The 20,552-nt window shown below is 40.0% G+C and overlaps 1 protein-coding gene across 3 annotated transcripts in view; it reads right to left on the bottom strand.

Annotated features, from left to right (window-relative positions):
• Positions 1–20,552, bottom strand: part of MESR6 (misexpression suppressor of ras 6) — an 88,471-nt gene that overhangs the window by 18,462 nt on the left and 49,457 nt on the right. For 2 of the 3 annotated variants that reach the window (XM_083143513.1, XM_083143512.1), the window contains exon 1: positions 14,405–15,632. The exons of the other annotated variant lie outside the window; for it this stretch is intronic. In XM_083143513.1, the coding sequence (XP_082999639.1) occupies positions 14,405–15,450 (1,046 nt within the window). In that variant the 5' untranslated portion in view covers positions 15,451–15,632. Of the gene's footprint in view, positions 1–14,404; positions 15,633–20,552 lie in introns of those variants that run through there. 3 annotated transcript variants of the gene reach the window in all.

Here is a 20,552-nt window from a genome sequence, read left to right as displayed (position 1 = left end):
TAAACAACTGAATAATACTTTAAAAAATACCTACAAGCCAAGGTATGGTACGGAGAAAGAGACAATCTTGTAAAAAATCGAGAATCTCGGTCTCGTAAGAGAATTCTGTTTAAAAATTTTCTATACTATGCTGCATCTTCAGACATACTAAGTGGATATTTCGTTTACAGTAATTACAAGGTCAATTCACAAGTGGCCTGTGTTGCGTGGTTGCATATACAATCAGGATAAAATCAATTTCTTCGAGGGCTTGTAGTGTCGAAACGTGGAGTCAAACAACAACAAAAACTATATTAAGGCTAGAAATAATAGAGACAAAGGAAAGAAAAGATTAAAATTGGAGATAGAGAAACAAAGGGAGAAGGGGAAGAGAGAAGGAGGAAAAAGACTGAAAAAAAGAAGATGAAAATTAGAGATAGAGAACGAAATATTCGATGAAAAGCTTTCGTGTATCTGTTATAAGATTTTTGGAAGCATTTAAGTAGCATTTATGCTAGCAAAAATGTTAAAGGAAATGCTTCGTCTAAAACCGACCTAAAGAAAGAAACCCAGGACAAAACTCATACATAGCTGTACAGTACAGTACACTGTGAACTCTTCAATATGAACTGCTGCTGTTCAAAATGTCGACCGCCATGGCCACGACAAACTGCACAGCGACGCAACATGGACTGTTGCATACACTCTAGCTTCCCAGAAGATTGACTAACATCTTAAGCGGCTGCGATAATCCTATCAACCAGGTCCATGGGAGTGGTGACTGGAGTCCATAGGCGGAGTTCTGGAGGGGCCAGGGGGGCCTGCCCCCCCAACTTAAAAAAATACTAAAAAATAACAAATGATTAATTTGAGTTACTACATTCTTGTTATGAAGCCATACCGCAAATCTTGACGGTTGGCATGTGCGGTAATTGCGCCGCAATAGTGGGTCTTAGACGATTTGATTGATGTGTACAGTTTGAAGAAAGAAAAACATAAAATGACTTTGTGTTGAGTCAACAGTTACTGCTGAGGCATCAAAATAACTTTTCAATTTAATTTTTCTAAAATTTCGGAAGCTTACTATTGTACCGTAACTTTTTTAAGGTAATACGAGTACTGTATCAATAAAAAAAATTAATGAAATGTAAAATGCAATAATCGTACTGTTTTTCTTCTTTTAAAACTGACAACCAATATACTAATTAATATTTGTTTACTTAAGCGAAAAAATTAAACATTTTCAAATCTAAAATACCTAAAACGCAGTGTTTTTAAGTTGTTTTTTTTTTAATTTCCGGGGGAAGGCCTCCGGACCCGTTATAAACTAGGGGATATTCAATACCTGAGGGTTATTGAATATTCCCTAGTTTATAATATCATATGCTTCCCCCAGAGTCTGCCCCCCACCCCCAAAGCAAAAGCTCAAATTCCGCCCATGCTGGAGTCTCGTACACTAAGTCAAATTGTACTTTGCCGAATAAACATACGCAAAGGTTTTTTTTTGCTTAAACGTACACAAAGGTAGTAGAGTTTGAACAAAAGAAAGAAATGCATTTACTCTGTAATAAGGTACTGGGAACCATGAGTTCCTTATATCAAAACACTCCGCCAACATCCCCGAAAAGCCTGTGAAAGTTTCAACCTGTATAGATATGCATGGAAATCTAAAAACGTAAATCAAATGGGCACGTATTTGACACTTTGCTAATATAAATAAGTTTTAAATGGTATATATGTAACTCTAAGAGAGCTCTGTTATAGGTAGGGACGTGAAGATATTACTTTTCCATAAATATCGACGTTATTTTTTACTGCAATTCGGTGTTATTTTTCGCGGTTTAGGGCAAAATTCGTGCATTTTTACTGATTCTTTTATGCTCAAGGTTTTCACATTGTTTTAGTTCTGGAAAATTGAGAGAAATTTTAGTTCTAATGACAAAAAAAAATATGGCTTACCTTTGTGAGAAATGACCAAATTTCTTCCATTCGGAAAACTATTTCATCTCATCAGCCACTAAATATAAAGTGTTTATTGAATGATAACACCCAAATCTTTGAACACACTCATACACATCACATTTCCCGAACAATGCCAAAAAATCCCTCTGCGACCGTTTTTGTACACACATACATACACGCCCTCCGAAACACAACAGGTGCTTCTCCCTGAAAATTTTCCCGTTCCTACGAAATTTCCCTTCTGGGAAGATCCCCAATGAGCGAATTCTATTTCAGGACGACGTTAAACACTGTCAGTCATGCCTGCGCCAAACTGCAATAAATGAAACATGGGGATCTATTTTGAATCGAACTATTACCAGGTACACTACAAATGACACAATAGCACTTCTTTGGGTGTTATCTTTTTGAACAGAAGAAGTGTTATTACAAGTTTATCTTGCATATTTCGCGTTAAAGTTTAAAATTCGTTGTTATTCTGAAAACAATGGCATAATTCGCGTTAATTCGCGAATGCGAAACACCGAATACTTGTCTCCTGTACCTACCCAAATACATTTTAAACACTTTATTTTGCTTTCCTAAACTCTTCGGTGTCATCGTTATTGATAAATAAATAAATTTTTAAAAAAATATTTAGTGAACAGTGCTCTCTGAAGCGCAGAGATTTTCACAAATCAGCTTAAAATTGACAAAATAACAGTCCAGAAGTTGTAATTAACCCGTGCTTCCTTCCTTCGCTAATTATGAAGTTGATGAAGACTGCTGCCGAACCAGCTTTCTCGCAAGCCTTAACTACAAATATCGTGTAAACCCAGGCGGTAGTTAATAAAGGAACACAAGAGAACACCCTGGAGGCTATAACGAAGGAAAACAATGCAGTATTTGAAGATGAATTTGTTTACGAGGTAAAACACGATTGAACGAAGAAGGAAACGACGTAGGGAAGAAACAATTACCCCTAAGAGAATGGGGAAGATGGATAGAAATTTGAGAAATGGAGATGTTAATTCTTCAGATCAAAAAATTAACGTCTTTGTTGAAATCCATTATGCACACAGAAATGCATCAAATTTATGGATGGATTGATGCACTAAATTGTGTTTTTTGGCCTTTGCCCAGAATCAGGTGTACAGTCTGATGCATATTTCAGTGGCGTATGGTGACTTCAAGATCTGGACTATCTCATTACGACACCTGGTTCTAGACTATGGAGGAAGAGAGAAGACCAGGCGATGTATAAGCGGTTAGACACTTCCATTTCGCTCGTTCTCGGCGTCTTCAAGGAAGTAACGTTTCCATGCCAACGCCAATCAGGTTGCTCCTAAGAAATGACGTTGCCAACTCCAGAATCGCGATCGTCTTCCTATTGAAATGAGTACTTTTATTCACAATTTCTAATCGATTTTTCTTCTGTATTCGTATTATACTCTGTAGGCTTCAGGCTTTGCAGATAGCCTTGCTAGCCTACAATATACGCCCCTGGCATATTTGTATATCGTCTGTAAAGATAAAGCCAACGTGCATCATATGAGTCTTTCCATGTCCATCTGTACTTTAATACATGAATTGATGCACCATCTTGCGGCGTCAAATAAGATAAACACATTACAAAGCAAAAACATACATGAAAATACACAATAGCGCAACTTGCCAATGTTAAGGACTCGTCGAAAAAAAGCCGGCACCCTTGGCGGAGTGGTTAGCACATCGCGCTACAACGCCAGGGGTCCCGGGTTCGTACCCTGGCCTGGACATGGATGCTTGTGAGTGTCCATTCATCAATTTCATCATAAGTGGCACCGAAAGCGTAGTAAAATAAAGCAAATCAATTAATCGATCATCGAAATAAACACCGAAATTCTTACAACTTGCATCCTATCCTGAATATCAGTCTCGCATTGCGTATATTGCCCTGTGGCCCGTGGGGCTCGAGCCCGCTCAATAATTTTACCGATACCAGTGGTATGGGTATTGATACCAGCCGATATTTATCCGGCACACTGGACCTTCATGGAGTCTGCCAAAATGCAGCGCGCCACTTTCGAGGAGTCCAATTATCCTGGAAGTTATGCAAAATTCAAACTTTCTTATTATTTTGCACTAATTTTGCACGAAAAACTGTATTCTCAGATTACATGATATATATTTTAATATTCTGATGTAATTCTTGAATATTCTAAAGCAAATTTCTTGGTAAATGGATGCATATAATTGGAGAAGACTATTTACACACCAATATTGTTAAACATTTTTGCATTTTTTTTATTATTTCAATTTTCAAGTATCGGTTCAAAGTGGTATCAGCTCAGCCCTACTTTTTATTATTACAGTAAAACCTCGTTAATCCGGATTAATGGGGAATAAGTTGACCGGTTTAACGAAAGTCCGGATTAACTGAAATAACCTAAAAGAACAGTAGAAGGTGCATTAAAACTACGTTTATAGCAACAAAACACGTTTATTATGCTGTATTTAAAGGGCATAGGCCTAATACACTATACAGTACAGTACAAAGTCTGCGGGAAACAGAATTTCATCAGTGGTTGACTGCCTTTTCTTTGGGAAGTTCTCTTGTTGACTTCTAGCCACATTTAAAACCTTGCATTATGCTTTTTTTTTTGGGGGGGGGGGGGCTTTTGGATGTCCGGATTAAGCGAAGTTCGGCTTATCGGGATCCGGATTAACGACGTTTAATTATATTTGTTATCGTGATTCGTGGTGTAGTGCTTATTGAAAATCAGTAAATAACAGATTTTAAATCAAATTGAGATTCATTGTTGGTGGGAATTAATATCATAATACACAGAAGAGAGGATTTATGGTATTTTGTTTGTGAACTTATAATGCAAGTGTTTGAGCCCACCTTTTGAAAAGTTGTATTGCCTCTTGAATTTTTTTATCATTATGTGGCTTGTCTGTCCAAAAGGAATATATTTTGGGGTTCTCTTTTGTAACGATGTCATAACAACGGCAATATTTTCATCTCTGAAGGCAAATCTACAGCTATATAGATAGACACATGAAAGATGCCTTGGTCCTGCAGGGTTAGCTTCCGCAGCATCACGCAGACGTAGAAGATGCGGCTGAGACAACAAGAAAAAAAGTGGGAGTGGCCAAAAACGTTCCTGCCTTATCCCCCCCCCTTTCGTCTCCAAAAGAATCCCCGTGAATCCAGCTCATAACACCCCTTATCTAAATTGCATTTTCGATCCACTCCCCTGTGCGAACCCCTATCTACTTGAATTCCACCGCGCATGGAGGTTTAAGGAAAAGAAGGCAGGGAGGGGGGGGGGGGTGTACAGCTTGAGAGATTTCGAAAAAAAAGTACTTGGTACTGGAGACATCCATCGGGATTCCTTCAGATCGCAGGTCTTATCGCCTAAATGTCCTTTAATAGATGTTTCAGGAGAGATATACGACGGTCGGTAAAGAAGCGAAGGAAACAAGAAACCAAAATAAACACGCACGAAGATAGGAATTCGTGGAATCCGTCTTGCAAACTAGCCTGCAAGGAAATCACTTAATGCAATTCCATCAGTCGCGGATGGATACGTGGGGGCAATTCCTGCAGATGCGTCCGCGCGAGTAAATAGGGCATGAGGGACAGGTTCTTCCAATACAACTTGCAAGCAAAGTTAACTGAGCTGTTGGAATGGAAGTCAAATTAAATCTCGATTTATTCTCCAAGGTGAATATGTGCAGGTGAGCCCACTTGTCTGTGATCGGGAATTTTCGTGTGACGTAAGTTGGAGGATCTCACAAAGTTGCATAAACACGATTCTTAGTGCATCTTTTCCCTCAACCAAGACTTGCCAATAATTCAACGCACGTTCTAAACCAATACGAGGGGGGGCTGGAAAGTTCATGAAATCACCCAGAAGAAAAGAAAATTGAAGCAAATAGTTGTAACCATTAGAAAGAGCATATATTGTTAACCTCTTATCCTGAATATGATCCTTTTGTCATTGTTATTTTTTTTGTTTCACGTTCAGTAAGAAGAGATGGCGGAGGATCTAAGGAAATTTGAGAAGAATGAGTTTCGCAGTGTCATCAAATTTTTCGTGTTGCAATACAAATCCCCCATGCATATATCCATAAAACTTTGCATGAGACTTTGGGGGAACATGCCCCAGGATATACAACAGTAGCCAAATGGGTGAGGCGTTTTAAGACTGGACATGGTGAGACTGAAGATGAACCCCGCTCTGGCAGGCCTGCAAGTGCAGTGACCAGGGAAAACATGACAAAGTGCACGACATGTTCTTGGAGGATAGGCACATATCCACCAAAACCATTGCTGCGTATCTGGGGATATCGCGTGAACGTGTGGGTGTCCTAATATCAGAGTATCTGGACATGCGGAAGCTCAGTGCGAAATGGATCCCAAAATGTCTGAATGCTGACCAGAATGAAAACGGGTGCAGATGTCACAGGAGATCGTGCGCAAATTTCAACACCCTGATGATTTTTTGCGCTGCCTGGTGACTGAAGATGAAACATGGATTAACCATTATGACCCACAGACTAAACAGCAATTAATGGAGTGGCGCCACAGTGGGTCTCCTCGAAGCCGAAGTTCCGAAGCCAAAGGTCAGCGGGGAAGGTTCTGGCATCAGTATTTTGGGATAAGGACTGTGTCATCCTCATAAAATATCTTAAACAGGGTGAAAACATCAATGCTGCTGTTTATTCCCCATATTTGATTGAATTGAAGGCAGCTCTGAAGGAAAAACGTCGGGGTAAAGTGAACCGTGGTGTGCAATTTCTCCAGGACAATGCGCCCTCGCACAAGGCCCATTAAACCATGCAATTGCTGGCGGATCTGGGCTTTACCTGTGTACCCCATCCACTCTATTCCCCTGATCTGGCCCCATCCGACTATCACCTCTTTCCAAACCTCAAAAAACATCTCAAGGGCACACATTTTCTGTCCGAAGAGGCACTGGTTGAGGAGGTGGAGGGCTGGTTTGCATGGCAGGACAAAACCTTCTATTTGAAAGGGTTACAAATGTTGAAACATCGTTGTGAAAAGTGTATTGAGCTTCAGGGGGAATACGTTGAATAATGTATTTAAATTGTTGTTCCAGCTGTATTTCTTCTGGGTGATTTCATGAACTTTCCAGCCCCCCCTCGTATGTGCGTTATTAATTGTATAAAACTAGAAATTATGAAGCTATTACTATTCCCTTGAAAAATACCACCACGTGACGTCACTTATTCGTATTCAGAAATGTTTGAGTTAGGAATGTGGCTATTATATAGTTATGTAGGGATTAAATCATCCTTGATAAGTGTGAAAATTCACCTTTGATTCCGGAGACAGGGGTACCCACAGGGGGGTTTCATGATGCTCCTGCGTCATGGGAATTTTCTGGGAAGACAAAATTTTATGCCAATTCTATATATCTTAACACAAAAATTGGGGGGGGGGTCGTTTCGTTTGATTGACATTTTATTGATTTTTAGTTATGGTTATTATGTACAGTTTTTCTGCCTACGTGTGGGTGATCGCGGCAACAGGGTTGAAATGAAAAACCACCTCTTATGCCTTTAGAATCGGCTTGGTTGGGGGTTGGGGGGGGGGGCGGCGTACTGTTTGCTTTAATACAAGGTTAGTCAAGCAAACTGCTAAGAATAAGGTTCAGTACACTAACAATGGCAGTGAGGCTGAGCAGTTTTGTATGTTTTATGTTAGCAAACATGAAAGTGAGGCTACAGTACCTAAAGTAAACATATATTGCTTAAATATGTATGGATTATATTGTTCCGCAAATTTTGACTGACCAAAATAAATTGTGTAAATAATTCGGCACAAAGGGGGGTGAATGTTATACCTTTTTGGGGGAGTGCGTCATAGGCCTTGGGGGGGATTACATGGGGATTAATTATATCAATTTATGTTTAATTGCATAATAATTAGGATGTATAGACTTCTAGAGCAACTAATACATTCTAACTATTTTAATATTTATTTATATTTTCTAATGGGGTGAGATCCTTAACTCCTCCCACCGTAAGTTGAACAATCAGTAAGACATTATAATCACTCTTGTCTTAACGAAACTACCTTCGTCTAACGAAACAATTCTGGTGACAAAATGTCTTGACTTTTACAACCACCAAGACACTGTGCTCTTTCCTGGGCCCAAAATGTCTTCCATTACACAAAATCTAACTCACGGTTTAACCTTTCAAGTAGTATCTATAGACCTGCCAATCTTGTATATTCATCCGATGAAAACGTAAGACGCTTATTAAAAAACGTGTTAATGAAGTGTGACACTGACTTTACCTCTTCGATGAGTTTTTGATGGTCCCTTTTTTCTTCTTCTTTTTTCAAGAAAAAACACTCGTCGAAGCTTGCTTGGCTTCGTGCATGTCGTCTAGCAGGCTCTCGCGTCTGAATCTTGAACCGTGCCAAAATGTTTTGGTAGAACACTCGCCGCCTCACATGCAGCATGTTTCTTCGTGCACTATGTTTTCTACGGGCATTACTAAATTTTGATACAGTACCGAGAACGAGACTACCGAATGTACAGTAAAATCTCGTTAATCCGGACCCCGATAAGCTGGACTTCGCTTAATCCGGACAGTCAAAAGGCAAAAAAAAAGCAGAATGCAAGGTTTTAAATGTGGCTACAAGTCAACAACAGAACTTCCCGAAGAAAAGGCAGTCAACCACTGATGAAATTCTGTTTCCCGCAGACTTTGTACTATACTGTATAGTGTATTTAGGCCTATGCCCTTAAAATACACCATAATAAACGTGTTTTGTTGCTATAAACGGAGTTTAAATGCACTTTCTACTGTTCTTTTAGGTTATTTCAGTTCATCCGGACTTTCGTTAAACCGGTCAACGTATCCCCCATTAGTTCGGATTAACGAGGTTGTACTGTATAACAAAACAAAAACAAGACTAGACTTGTCGAGCGAGACGAGACAGAGACTTACTATCCTCTGGCGTCTCGTTCCGCTCGACAAACTTGAATTTCAGGCTAATAATTTTTTTTGGCCTAAATCAGAATTCCTTCCCCATGATGGAGGAGACTGGTTACTTATAGATAGGTTGTATGCTATACGCTACAGGTTTAATATGATACCCACAAATTTATGTTGCTGATTTGTTTTAATAAGTAACTTTGAAAATTAATTTTTCCAGACCGAAGACGAAATTCTGTACTACTAGTGTTGCTAACCAGGATTATATGTCACTAAAAATATGACAGTTTCTCTTCACCCATAAAATCGCTTTTCCCAAACCCATCAGGTGCTTCACGTGACTGGTATTGCTCGAAAACCACAGATTAGTTTCATTCAATTTGGTTTGACTTTCATTTTAAGTCCACTTTTATGCGCAGATAGACTAATTGATACTGGACCTACAGTTCAAAGTGGGACCCGAATCACTATGTGCCTCCACCCGGTATCAAACCGGGGACCCATTGATTACAAGGCCACGGCGTTACCACTAGGCCAGTCCAAAACCCACAGATTAACTGCCATCAGTACAAACCTTCCAATTTTGACGTTGTGGTGATAATATTATCGTATCATTATCATCATATCATTATTGTATTAGTGGCAACAATTGTAGATATCACACCCATCTTTCCATAGGTACAACAAATTTCACATGTGGTGACTAATTTCTGAGATATAGATAGACTGACGAATGATTATCAAGTGCAGGAGATGGGACTTGATGTATCTGGCGAGGAGAAGTAATATTGAAAATAAAGAATTTATGTTTTACGTACAACCAAGAACAATTAGAAAAAAACAATGGAGATAGTTTTCTTTCTAGACATGTCCTCGTGCATTGTTGTATTTATTTCTCGTAAAAAAGTGTGTAAACCGTTTCAGAGCTTTATTTTAATCGCCAACGACGTCGATGGGTTCATTGTGTGAAAAGAGCGCCAAATAGGTGCAGCCACCATCCCACATTGCTATCAGTGTTGCCACATGAAGGGAAATATCCCTTTTGCAGGGAAATTCGGACAGAAATTTTAGGGAAAAGGGAATTTCGATTAAAAAATACCACAATTTCAGGGAAATTTTAAGATATCTGACTCTACATTATAACAGTTTATGTTAAGTTCCAGTTTCATATTCACATTTTTCATTTTTTCTGTTCTTTTTTCTGCTCCCTTGAATATAGCCTGTATATTTCTGTTAAGTACATCGCTTTTCTGCACCTTCGGATAATAGTAACGATGAAGATTAACGATTAAATGGATTCCTGACCAGGATCCAAACCTGGGACATCTGGTCAGGAAGCGATGAAAGTGATATGTATGTGAATTTTTTCTTTTATTATTAACACGGACATGGACCAACGGAAATACTACTACTATTGCTTCTACCACCACTAATAATAATAATAATTACAGCTACTGCTCTACCACTACTAATACGTATTATTATTATTGTATGATTTGCTTAAGTGAAGGGAAAAACTGGTCCAAAAAGGGAAATTTTGCCCCTTGGAAAGGGAAATTGTGCCCTCACATTGTGGCAACACTGATTGCTATACCCCTCGCAATTCCAACTCGCGGCTGGGAAAGAACGAATCAGCGATCAGCTGAATTGTCTTCGACTGACATCGGGCATTTTCGAGTCATAAGGCACAGCAAGTTCCTATCGGGACGAAACGAGCGACGGATACACAGCATGTTGCCAAACGTACTGTAAAACTGGGGAGAGAAAGACATTTGATCAGCTCAGTTACTCGATAGAAGTTGTACAATAGTACACAAAGCACGGAAAATTAGTACACAAAACACCCACACACTGTACAAAGAAGATAATAAAAACAACTGATAAAAGCAGACGTACCCTTGGCAACGTTGTAACGGGAGAGCGATGTTACTCCTACAGCTTTTACTTGCAACTGAGGTTGTTGACACTCATGGAGGCACACACCCCCGAAGACGATTGTTGGGCAGATAGAGCTACAGGATGTACCATACTTGTTCGTACAGGCTGTATACATTGTATGAAACACCTCTGAACGTGGTCAGTTGCGAAATATCGTAACAAAAGGTGTCCAGTATTCAGGGAGGACATTTGAAAAGGTAATTTGTACAAAATATGCGAGATACAGTAATTGTATTGGATGGAGAGTATTATAAATCGTTAGAGGTTGTTTCATGTATACCTTTCTTGTTGCACGCATGAGTCATGTAGTGATCATGTCACATCGTTGTGTGCAGCACACTGCGTTTTTGTACGTGCAGCTTCAGTTGCAGGTCTGTTGAGCCACTCTCATCCTTCTGTTCAGCAGGCCCGTAGCTAGAATTGATCTCCAGGGGGGGGGGCTCAAGGGTTATCAGGGGGGTCTTTCAAACCAAGTCCATTTTTATAAGTTTAACATTATTAAATAAAGGCAAATTGTGTGTGTGTTGGGGGGGGGGTCCATTAAGTTACATACATTTTAGAAATATACAAATACTACATTTTATGTATATCTTTTAAAATACCACTTGATGTGTTAATTGAATACTAGTGAAATCGTTCCTTACTACACACTCCATACTACTTTTGATAATACAGATACGTATTTATATCATGCAAGAAAAAATGGACAATATTCAATCATACTACCTACAGTACATTCCACCTCCGGCTGAAGCAATGAAACACCCCTTAATTTCCAAAACTTGGGAGCTGTTAACCTTTGACGCAGATGCGGAGGGAATTTTTGTGATGACGTCAAAGTCACTGATTTCTGTCTAAACGGGACGTTGTAACAGAGGCAGCGAAGGGACTATATAAAGTCTACAGAAGAGAATCTTCTAAATACTTGCCGCTGCTGTTCATGCTCTGTGAAGTTATCCTTCACCAAAGTTGTGAGCAAATAATATCTGCTGTCTACATTTTCACTCTTCACTGCAAAGAAATTGTACAAAATGATTTTACCTAATGTCAAGGAAGCTGACGGCAATTCCAGGGGGGGCTGAGCACCCCCGGCCCCTTCCTGGCTACGGCCCTGCTGTTCAGTATATAGTAAATAAATCCAAATGTGAGGGTTCAACACAGAATCGGGAAAGAAGAAGAAAAGAGAAAAGGCTAACAGAAAGTAACTTTTCGTGGTGAGAAAAGTTAAGGCAAATCCAAAATTGAGGTTACGGGTCGAAAATGCAACAGGAAAGACAATGAGCAATTTAACAGTTCAACGCGCATTGTACAGACAGGGATATCATGGGAGAATGCAAAGCAACCATGTGCATGAAGACCAGGAGTTCTGGAACAACCAACGTCATCTGCTCCGATGAGACCAAAATAAACCTTTTCGGCTTGCAACCAGTATAGAGTCTAGTAGAAAGTGTGTAAACAGCTACGCGCCATAGAAGGGTCGAATCGAGCAGACAGTCCAGTAACTCTCCCCGCGCACTCGACCAATGTAACCCGCCTTTACCATCTAAAAATCTTAAGTACGTTTTACTCGACATTCCCGAACAGATGTGAAGAAGTGGAAGTAGAAGGTAATAAAGAAAGAGAAGAGACAAGGAAACTAAAGGGAGCATAAAAAGAAACCGATAAGAACATTAAATGGTGTTTTCCCACTACCTCGAGGTCATTGGTGCCAGATTTCTATCACTCGCTTTATTTCGCATTCAGGTGGGAAATTTATTGCACACTGAAACGGTATACAGTGCGAATGTAGATAAGTGCAGACTGTATCTATCGTCGTAAACAATCCATTATATTGTCACAATATTTCTCCTGTGACGTAGCAGTATATCATCCACTATAAGAGCCTTAACTGCTTCATCCGAAACTCAAGACATGGGTTTTTTATCTAGCAATTCCAGTACTTTACAGGGATCATGCAAATCTGTAAAATCTACGATCGTGGTATTATGTCCAACACATACAAGTTTTCCATCTTATAGAACAGCATCCAGCATTATTAGCTAAATAACTGTTACATTTGCGAAATCATAATTATTACGCTTTATTATTTTGCTCCTCATGTCTCAGAGGGTTAACAACAGTAAAACTTGTATATTTTTTAAAACCTGGAAATTAGGGAGGGAAGCAAGTGCACTTGCCCCCGCCAAGATACGCCTATGATGGAGAGGACACATCAGCTTCAGCGTCAACAAAATTCCATTCCTTAGAATGTGGAAATAAAATAGAACGAAAATAGTGGTAGACAAGTTGCTTCCTGTTAAATCTTAGAGGCCAGGTGTGATAAAGTTCTGTCCAAAGATGTTACTTGGTTCGACCCCCCCCCCCCCCCATCTGACTGTACAGTCAGGGGTAGTGGTAATATCGAAATATTGAAACATTACTGCAATGCCTACAATTCACACCCTTTATTGGAAGACCATCTTATTGTCTTACATGATATCAAAACCCCTCTATATTCTATAACAGGTATATATCATATCCCTCCTTTGGCCCAGTATTACTAAAAAAAAAAGTCAAAGGCAGGAAAAGATAGCAAAATGGTCTCATTACTATATACGTATACCGCCCCCTTCGAAAATCCTGGGCACGCCACTGATCGCTCTACATCAGGGAAAGAAACAACTAACCTAGGGCGTTGTTAGCGGGGGTACAGTGGGGGATGCTCCATCGTATAATCCGGAAAAAAATATATTGAGTACATCTCGATGGCGCAGTGGTAGCGTCGTCGCCCGGTGGAGGCACATAGTTGGTTCGGATCCCACTTTAAACTGTAGGTCCAGTCCTGATTAGCCTTACTGTGTATAAAGTGGACTTAAAACACCAACTCAATCAATCAATATTGAGTACATGTAAGTTATTAGTGCATTATACTGCACACCCTTCCTAATAACTCAAACCTCACGACGCTTATGCAACAACCAGGAGCGTATATTCTAGGCTACTTAGGCTATCTGCGAAGCCTGAAGTCTAGAGAATAAAATACAGGAGAAAAATCGATCAGAAAGTGTATATAATATTATTCATATCAGTGAGATGATGATGCTGATTCTGGAGTTGGCAACCTGAATTTTTATGAGTTGGCAACCTGAATTTTTACGAGTTGGCAACCTGATTTTTTACGAGTTGGCAACCTGATTTTTTACGAGTTGGCAACCTGATTTCTTACGAGTTGGCAACTTGATTTCTTACGAGTTGGCAACCTGATTTTCTACGAGTTGGCAACCTGATTTCTTACGAGTTGGCAACCTGATTTCTTACGAGTTGGCAACCTGATTTCTTACGAGTTGGCAACCTGATTTTTTACGAGTTTGCAACCTGATTGCTTACGAGTTGGCAACCTGGCTGCCACTTGCATGGCAAAGTGACTTCTTGAAGACGCCGAAAACGATTATATGGGTGTGTCTAACCACTTACACACGGAGTTTACGCGAGCCTGCTCTTCTCCCTTCCTCCATAGCATAGGACCACGTGACATAGGCCAGATCTTGGACTCAGCATACGCCACTGGTAACAAGTCTTATGCTTATCCTTAAAGTAAACTCACCTTGATATAGTGATGATAGCGGGAGGCGTCGGCAAGACATCCAGCATCTTCACGACAGTCTGCATCAGACGATCGACCTCATCACGTGAGCTGATGTGATGAGGAAGATCAGTGTCGTCACAAGTACACCCGGCATCGTGAATGACCTCCCAGTCCACTTCTTCATCAGGGTACTCACTAGAAACAGCCTCGACCAGTTCCCTCACTGAAGACAGTCTCGGACTTTCCTTCAGTCCCTCCAGGCTACGTCTAGCATGAAGATGCTTGAAGATTGATTGTAACTCTTTCAACTGAGCCTTCCTCACTTCGACCGCTCGCCGCAGCGTTTCGGCGTCGCCACCATCGCTAGCTGTCTCATAGTAATATATCCTCTGCAGTTTCTCGTAAAGGCCAGCCTTATCGTACATGTTCCGGAAAGGGTTTTTCGTGCTGAAGAAGTCTAGATCAATGTCCAGAATGAAGGGATCACGTTCTGTAATGTACTTCCGAAACATGACACTGAGACCCTCCATATCGTCCACCTTGGTTGGGTCATCCAGACCCTGACCCAATGTCCCAACGTCCAGAAACGTCTCTCTTCTGTTTTCTAGTTCGTCAGCTGCGCAATAGAGGGCCTCGCTGACGAAATACGACTCGCTGCACGTCAGTCGTATCTCCCCGGACGACTTTTCGCGCCCAATGAAGAACGACCTCGACCCGTCACTTATTTGTTGAGCCCAGATAGGTTTGATCCACACGAGATTCCTGAAATGGCCAGCGTAAGCTCCGGGCATTATCCAGTTTTCGATGCTGAGGTGCTCAAAGAGCTGGTGCTTGTCCCATACCGTGTCGGCAGGCATGCCTACCGGGATCAGCATGTCGGGATGCGAGTCTAGATGGACGATCGTGTTTCCCTCTAGCGGTAAATGTTTGGAGCCGATGCAGTGATAAATAAACGGCAGAACCTCGTTGTGATTCTCAGCGACGTACACCGGCAGCTTTTTGAACATCTTGCGCCTGAACAGCGTCGCGGTTGAAGCCTGCGCACTTTGATTCTCGTCAGCCATGTTGCCCCACACGAAGGCACGCGAACGCCACTGTTCACCTACCGCGCACACGCTCTCACGACCTAACAACGCCTCGCAGCGAAGGCAGTAACGAACGATTTCACTCTTCTTCCACCAAGCGATGTCCCTGTGCACTGACAGACAGACGGACGCGACATACGAAATAGCACAAAACGCCTTTCCAGACCACGTTGCCCGATTCTGCAGCAGACACGAAGAAAACAGCAAAAAGATGACGTCAAAGGGCTACAAGAGTTTTAGCACGGACTCTGCGCGGAGCTAGAGACATCTATTGACGGAAATCGGTTTCCTGGGAAACTAGCAGAACAGTGCACTGCGCCGTAGCGTCAAGGCTTGCGTGACCCTGAATCTCCAAAGATAGTGAGGTCTGGTGAGGCAGTGACAAATACAAAGAATAATTTGTGCTTGTGATGGAAAATAACTTACCGATGTATGAATAGGTGGCAGTGTTACTACAACCAAGATAGGCAAGAATATAAAGTAGAAATAGCCCTGTGTTTCTTACGGAAAGGAGAATGCATTCAAACCGTAATGTTGTTAAAATTAATTCTCTGTAAATACTTGTTAATACTTCATACTGTACAAACATGAGCAACGCTTTATGTAAGTTAACTTAAAATAAGATGTGCGTCAGGTATAACGAACTGTGTAGTGTTTGAATGAACTTTTGACTTTTTGTTTTAGGTTGTTCTCTGGCAGATAATTGTGTATATGCATTTTTATATGAATGTAATCATAAAGCAATTTTTACTATCAGAAAATAAAATATGTGCGTGAAATCTTTGAATGGTGAACATTATTTGTAAACACTAATCAGTGCAACAAACACTTCATTTTACGTCTGAATATGATTCAGTCGTTTTTCTGATTGCGTAAGCTAATTGCAACGATGTGTGATGATTGTATTACTTCATGAGGACAGACCCCACGCTTGGATGGGACTTGAATACGGAGCCTGCAGTGGCGAGACTGCGAGTCGACCACACAAGGCATTTGGCCAGCGTGACGACGAGTTTTATGTAAGACAATAAGAATGAAAATAAAGGATTACGAGCTTAATTAGCAGTGACTAGTGGCGTGTCCATGGCGAGAAATGTGGGCTGATAAACACATTGATCTTAGATTCGCATAAATAAAATATACAAAGAAAATTGGAAATTAATGAAATAGCGCTCAAATGTTCTTCAATATGAAGAATATATACGAGGATAGAAAATTAAGTAAGCCAACCAAGGAAATGACAAATTCGTAGTTTGTTTCGTGTACTTGCTACTCGGGACAGGAACTATAGTCTCAATTGCAATTTTCCTCCACAGCACGGAAACTCTTGCTTGCAACTTCATAGCCTTACCCGTTTGCAGGCACGTAGTCACGGGGAGGGCTAAGGTGGCTGAAGCCCTCCCCGAAATCCTACAAATATCTAATTTAAATAGTGTGTAGTGGTAATTAATTTTACTTCCTTAGCATGATTAAACATTAGATCGAAAAAAGTTTACTGTATAATAGAAGAACCTGGTTATATTTTTATATTCTACCATTTAATTCAAATAATAACTGGATCAACAGATTCCAAAATTTATAGTTTTCTTTGTGACAGGTCACACGATATAAACTTTATGAGTAAAATTTGCCCCTAACCTTAAAAGCCTTCTTTTGAACGGAATGTGTAAAAGTTAATAAAAGATAACAATGAATATGAATTTCAGTACACTAACTGTATAAAATGTAAGAAAAATAATAGTGAACAAGAGTTTTGTTTGGTACTCACTCATACGGTGGATCGAGTAGCAAAGTCTCTCCATTTATATATTAATAATAATAATAATAATAAAATAGTAATAACAATAATAAATTTGGATTAAAATTGGTATATTAATGATTTATATTAGTTATTGTTGTAAAATGACAGTTATAGCCTGTGCTGATTAGGGATGAGCCCTCCCCGAAATAAAATCCTATCTACGGGCCTGCCCGTATGGCATCGGGAACGTTCATCCAAGAAAATAAGTTGTTGTTGTTGAGTTTTGGTTTTAAGCACCCTTTATGCATAGAAAGGCTAATCGGGGCGGGACCTACAGTTTAAAGTGGGATTTGAACCACCATGTTCCTCCATCGGGTATCAAACCCAGGGACATTACCACTACGCCATCCGGGAAGTCAAAGAGTTAAGCAGTAACATCAATAAAACATGTTAGCTTTAGACAAAACGAAAATTTTAGAAATTCTTTAATATTAGACGAGAGTAAGAAAGGTGACATGCATTACCAGAATTAAGCCTCCTTTAAATTTCCATTTTAATATAATTTGTTACTTAGAAATTCTATAACGGTTGTTAATCCGCATCTATGGAGTTTCCACAACTGCCATTCCATTATCTTAAAGCTACTTTAGTTCCGTCAGCACTGAAATTCGAGAATTTAAAATTTAGTGTCCCTGGTTTTTATTGTCAAATTAATTAAATCATATTAGATGAACAGTGTGTGATATACTGATCATGGACAACTTGGAAAAGGACAAGTTTCAACGATCCGTTTATCGTTTTCAACTAACGGAATTGTTACCCCCCCCCCCCCTCCCAGTCACATCTTCGCAGTAATTCATTACGCGGACCAGGCAGCGCTTTTGATAAATTAACGAAAGTCCCGCGCCAAGATAACATTTACAAGGCTTTGCACGGACTTATAAACTGCCTTTTTTTTCTTATCAAAAATAGCGATTAAATTCATTACGAAGAGGAAACTTAATAATTGCGATTAATATCCGTCAGACATTTTAGCAGTTGACGTTTCCCGTGATAAGATTTCTATATTTAATTAATTAAACTACACATACGGATATGTATATGGTTTATTATTTTTTTCAAAAATTAATCTCGTTCTCAGCTGATGAATTGCAGTCTTATCATTGCGCATTGGTAGACAACGAACAACAGGAAGTTGTTGGCAACAAAGGGCCCTCAGGATTTTTTTTTCTGCTATGCTTCCAGACAACATTGCAACAGGATTTCATGAAATAATCCACTTGCCTCAACTACCCAGCCATGCACAGTATAGCTGAGGAAATCGGCAGTGTTGCCAACCTCCTAACTCATCAAAGCCCGGACTGCAGATTTTTATTGGTTGGGTCAGGGGTGAAATTCCTGTGAAGGGGGAAAGGCACATCTTTCTATTTACAAAAACGTTCTTTAAAGTCGCAAAACATTTCTTGAATCAATTCTGCCTCCAGGAATGAATTCAACGTTTCGTACCGGAGTGACACGACACGTGTTGCTTGTATTGTCGTCTCGGTCTGTTGATAGTGCATGTATGTTCAGTAAATGCTTTTCTACAGACTGTGAGGGCTTCCCCGATGGCGCAGTGGTAGCGTCGTCGTCAAGGGGTCCCGGCTTCGACACCCGGTGGAGGCACATAGTGGTTCGGATCCCACTTTAAACTGTAGGTCCAGTCCCGATTAGCCTTACTGTGCATAAAGTAAACTTCAAACACCAAATCAATCAATCCACAAATTGGACGGGACGGTCGATGTGAAACCTCGGTGTCGCTTCTATTTCGGTCTGAAAGCTTCCATACTTCCCGAGTCTTCAATAAATTACCCAATTTCACCGCATAGGCTAATCGTCGCAGATTTTATGCCTTTTTTTCTAAAAAAAAGTCGGGTGCGATCATTATGTGGAGCTTCTTAAATTGTGCCAGTATTACCGGTACTTAAAAATAATTTATTACTCAGGTAATCAGTCTTTGGTGCAAATTTAGGATGCACGTAATGCTCACAGGACCCGGATTTTGATGACCTAAAATCTTTGAAAAATGACCCAAAAATTCGTACAAAACTCAATCTGTTTATTGAAAAAATAGTATATATATTCCAAGACAAACAATTTAACAATTGCTTCTTCACCTTGGTGTGTTGTACGGACTGTGAATAAGAAACTCGACAATATTGCATTTCGCGATTTTCGTCAGTCTTTGTTGTTAAACACAGGGTAAGTACCGTAAGATAACATCAGACAAAACAGAAATTATTGAACTTCTTATGTTTCAGCATGCAATGACACAATTTTTTTTAAAAAAAATGACGCAAAATTTTAAAAAATGACGCAAAATTTTAAAAAATGACGCAAAATTTTAAAAAATCACCCAAAAAATTACATTTCTTCAACCTGAGGAGGGTGTTCAGAATTTCTGTACTAGTTAGCAATGTCTACGTTGCACCAGTTAAAAGATGAAATGTCAACAAAATCCGCGCCCTGGATGAGATATACGTTAAAACTGAATAGTTCAAATCGATGCATATAATTTCTTCGTGATAATTTAGCATATATTTTTCCTGTCTAAAAATAAAAGTTAACACTTCAGTTCTTATTGATGTGTGCACAGCAGGCTACGACTCCAGGGATCCCGTTTTCGAATCCCGGCCTGGGCATGGATGTTCTTTGTGAGTTTCCTTCATCAAAATCATCGCTCATCCTCATCTTTGCGATTTGCTAAAAGTGGCAGAAGAGCGAAGTGAAATCAATCAATCAATTGTTAATTTCTGTTATTTTATATTTTTGTACTTTTTTTTATCTAGAAACCGAGACGAGAATGAGCAGATAGTACAAGGCAAGAAGGGATCAGGGAGGACAGTAAATCGGCAGTGTTGCCAACCACCGAACACATCAAAGCCGTGCATACAGAAGAACGAGACTAGATATCGCCAAGGGTGAATTTCTTGCTTCTCTCCCCTTAAATTAAATCAGTACCCCTTTCTTAAGACTATGCTAATTGAGGACTAAAAGTGGTTAAGGTTGTAAGTGCCAAAAGCGAAAGTGTTGGGAAATCGCATCGTTCCGCACATCAGCCCGTAAGAACGTGCACACTAGTGACCTCTTTACACGCCCTTTGAACTTACTTAGAGGGCTACCAGCCACATTTCACATTTACCACATTATAAAGCATGGCACATTTCACAGTTTAACGTGGAAAACGGTGTTTGAATTATTGTGGCACTTACAGCGTTTACCAATTTTAGTCTTTAATTTCACCCGATGCTCTTTTTTCAGACCATCTGGGGCCAGAAGACGAAAAATCCCACCCCTTCTG

The sequence above is a fragment of the Lepisma saccharinum genome, chromosome 22 (assembly GCF_977018435.1).
Source record: "Lepisma saccharinum chromosome 22, izLepSacc3.1, whole genome shotgun sequence".
NCBI classification, from domain to species: Eukaryota; Metazoa; Arthropoda; class Insecta; order Zygentoma; family Lepismatidae; genus Lepisma; species Lepisma saccharinum.
This window is presented reverse-complemented; position numbering and strand designations above follow the sequence as displayed.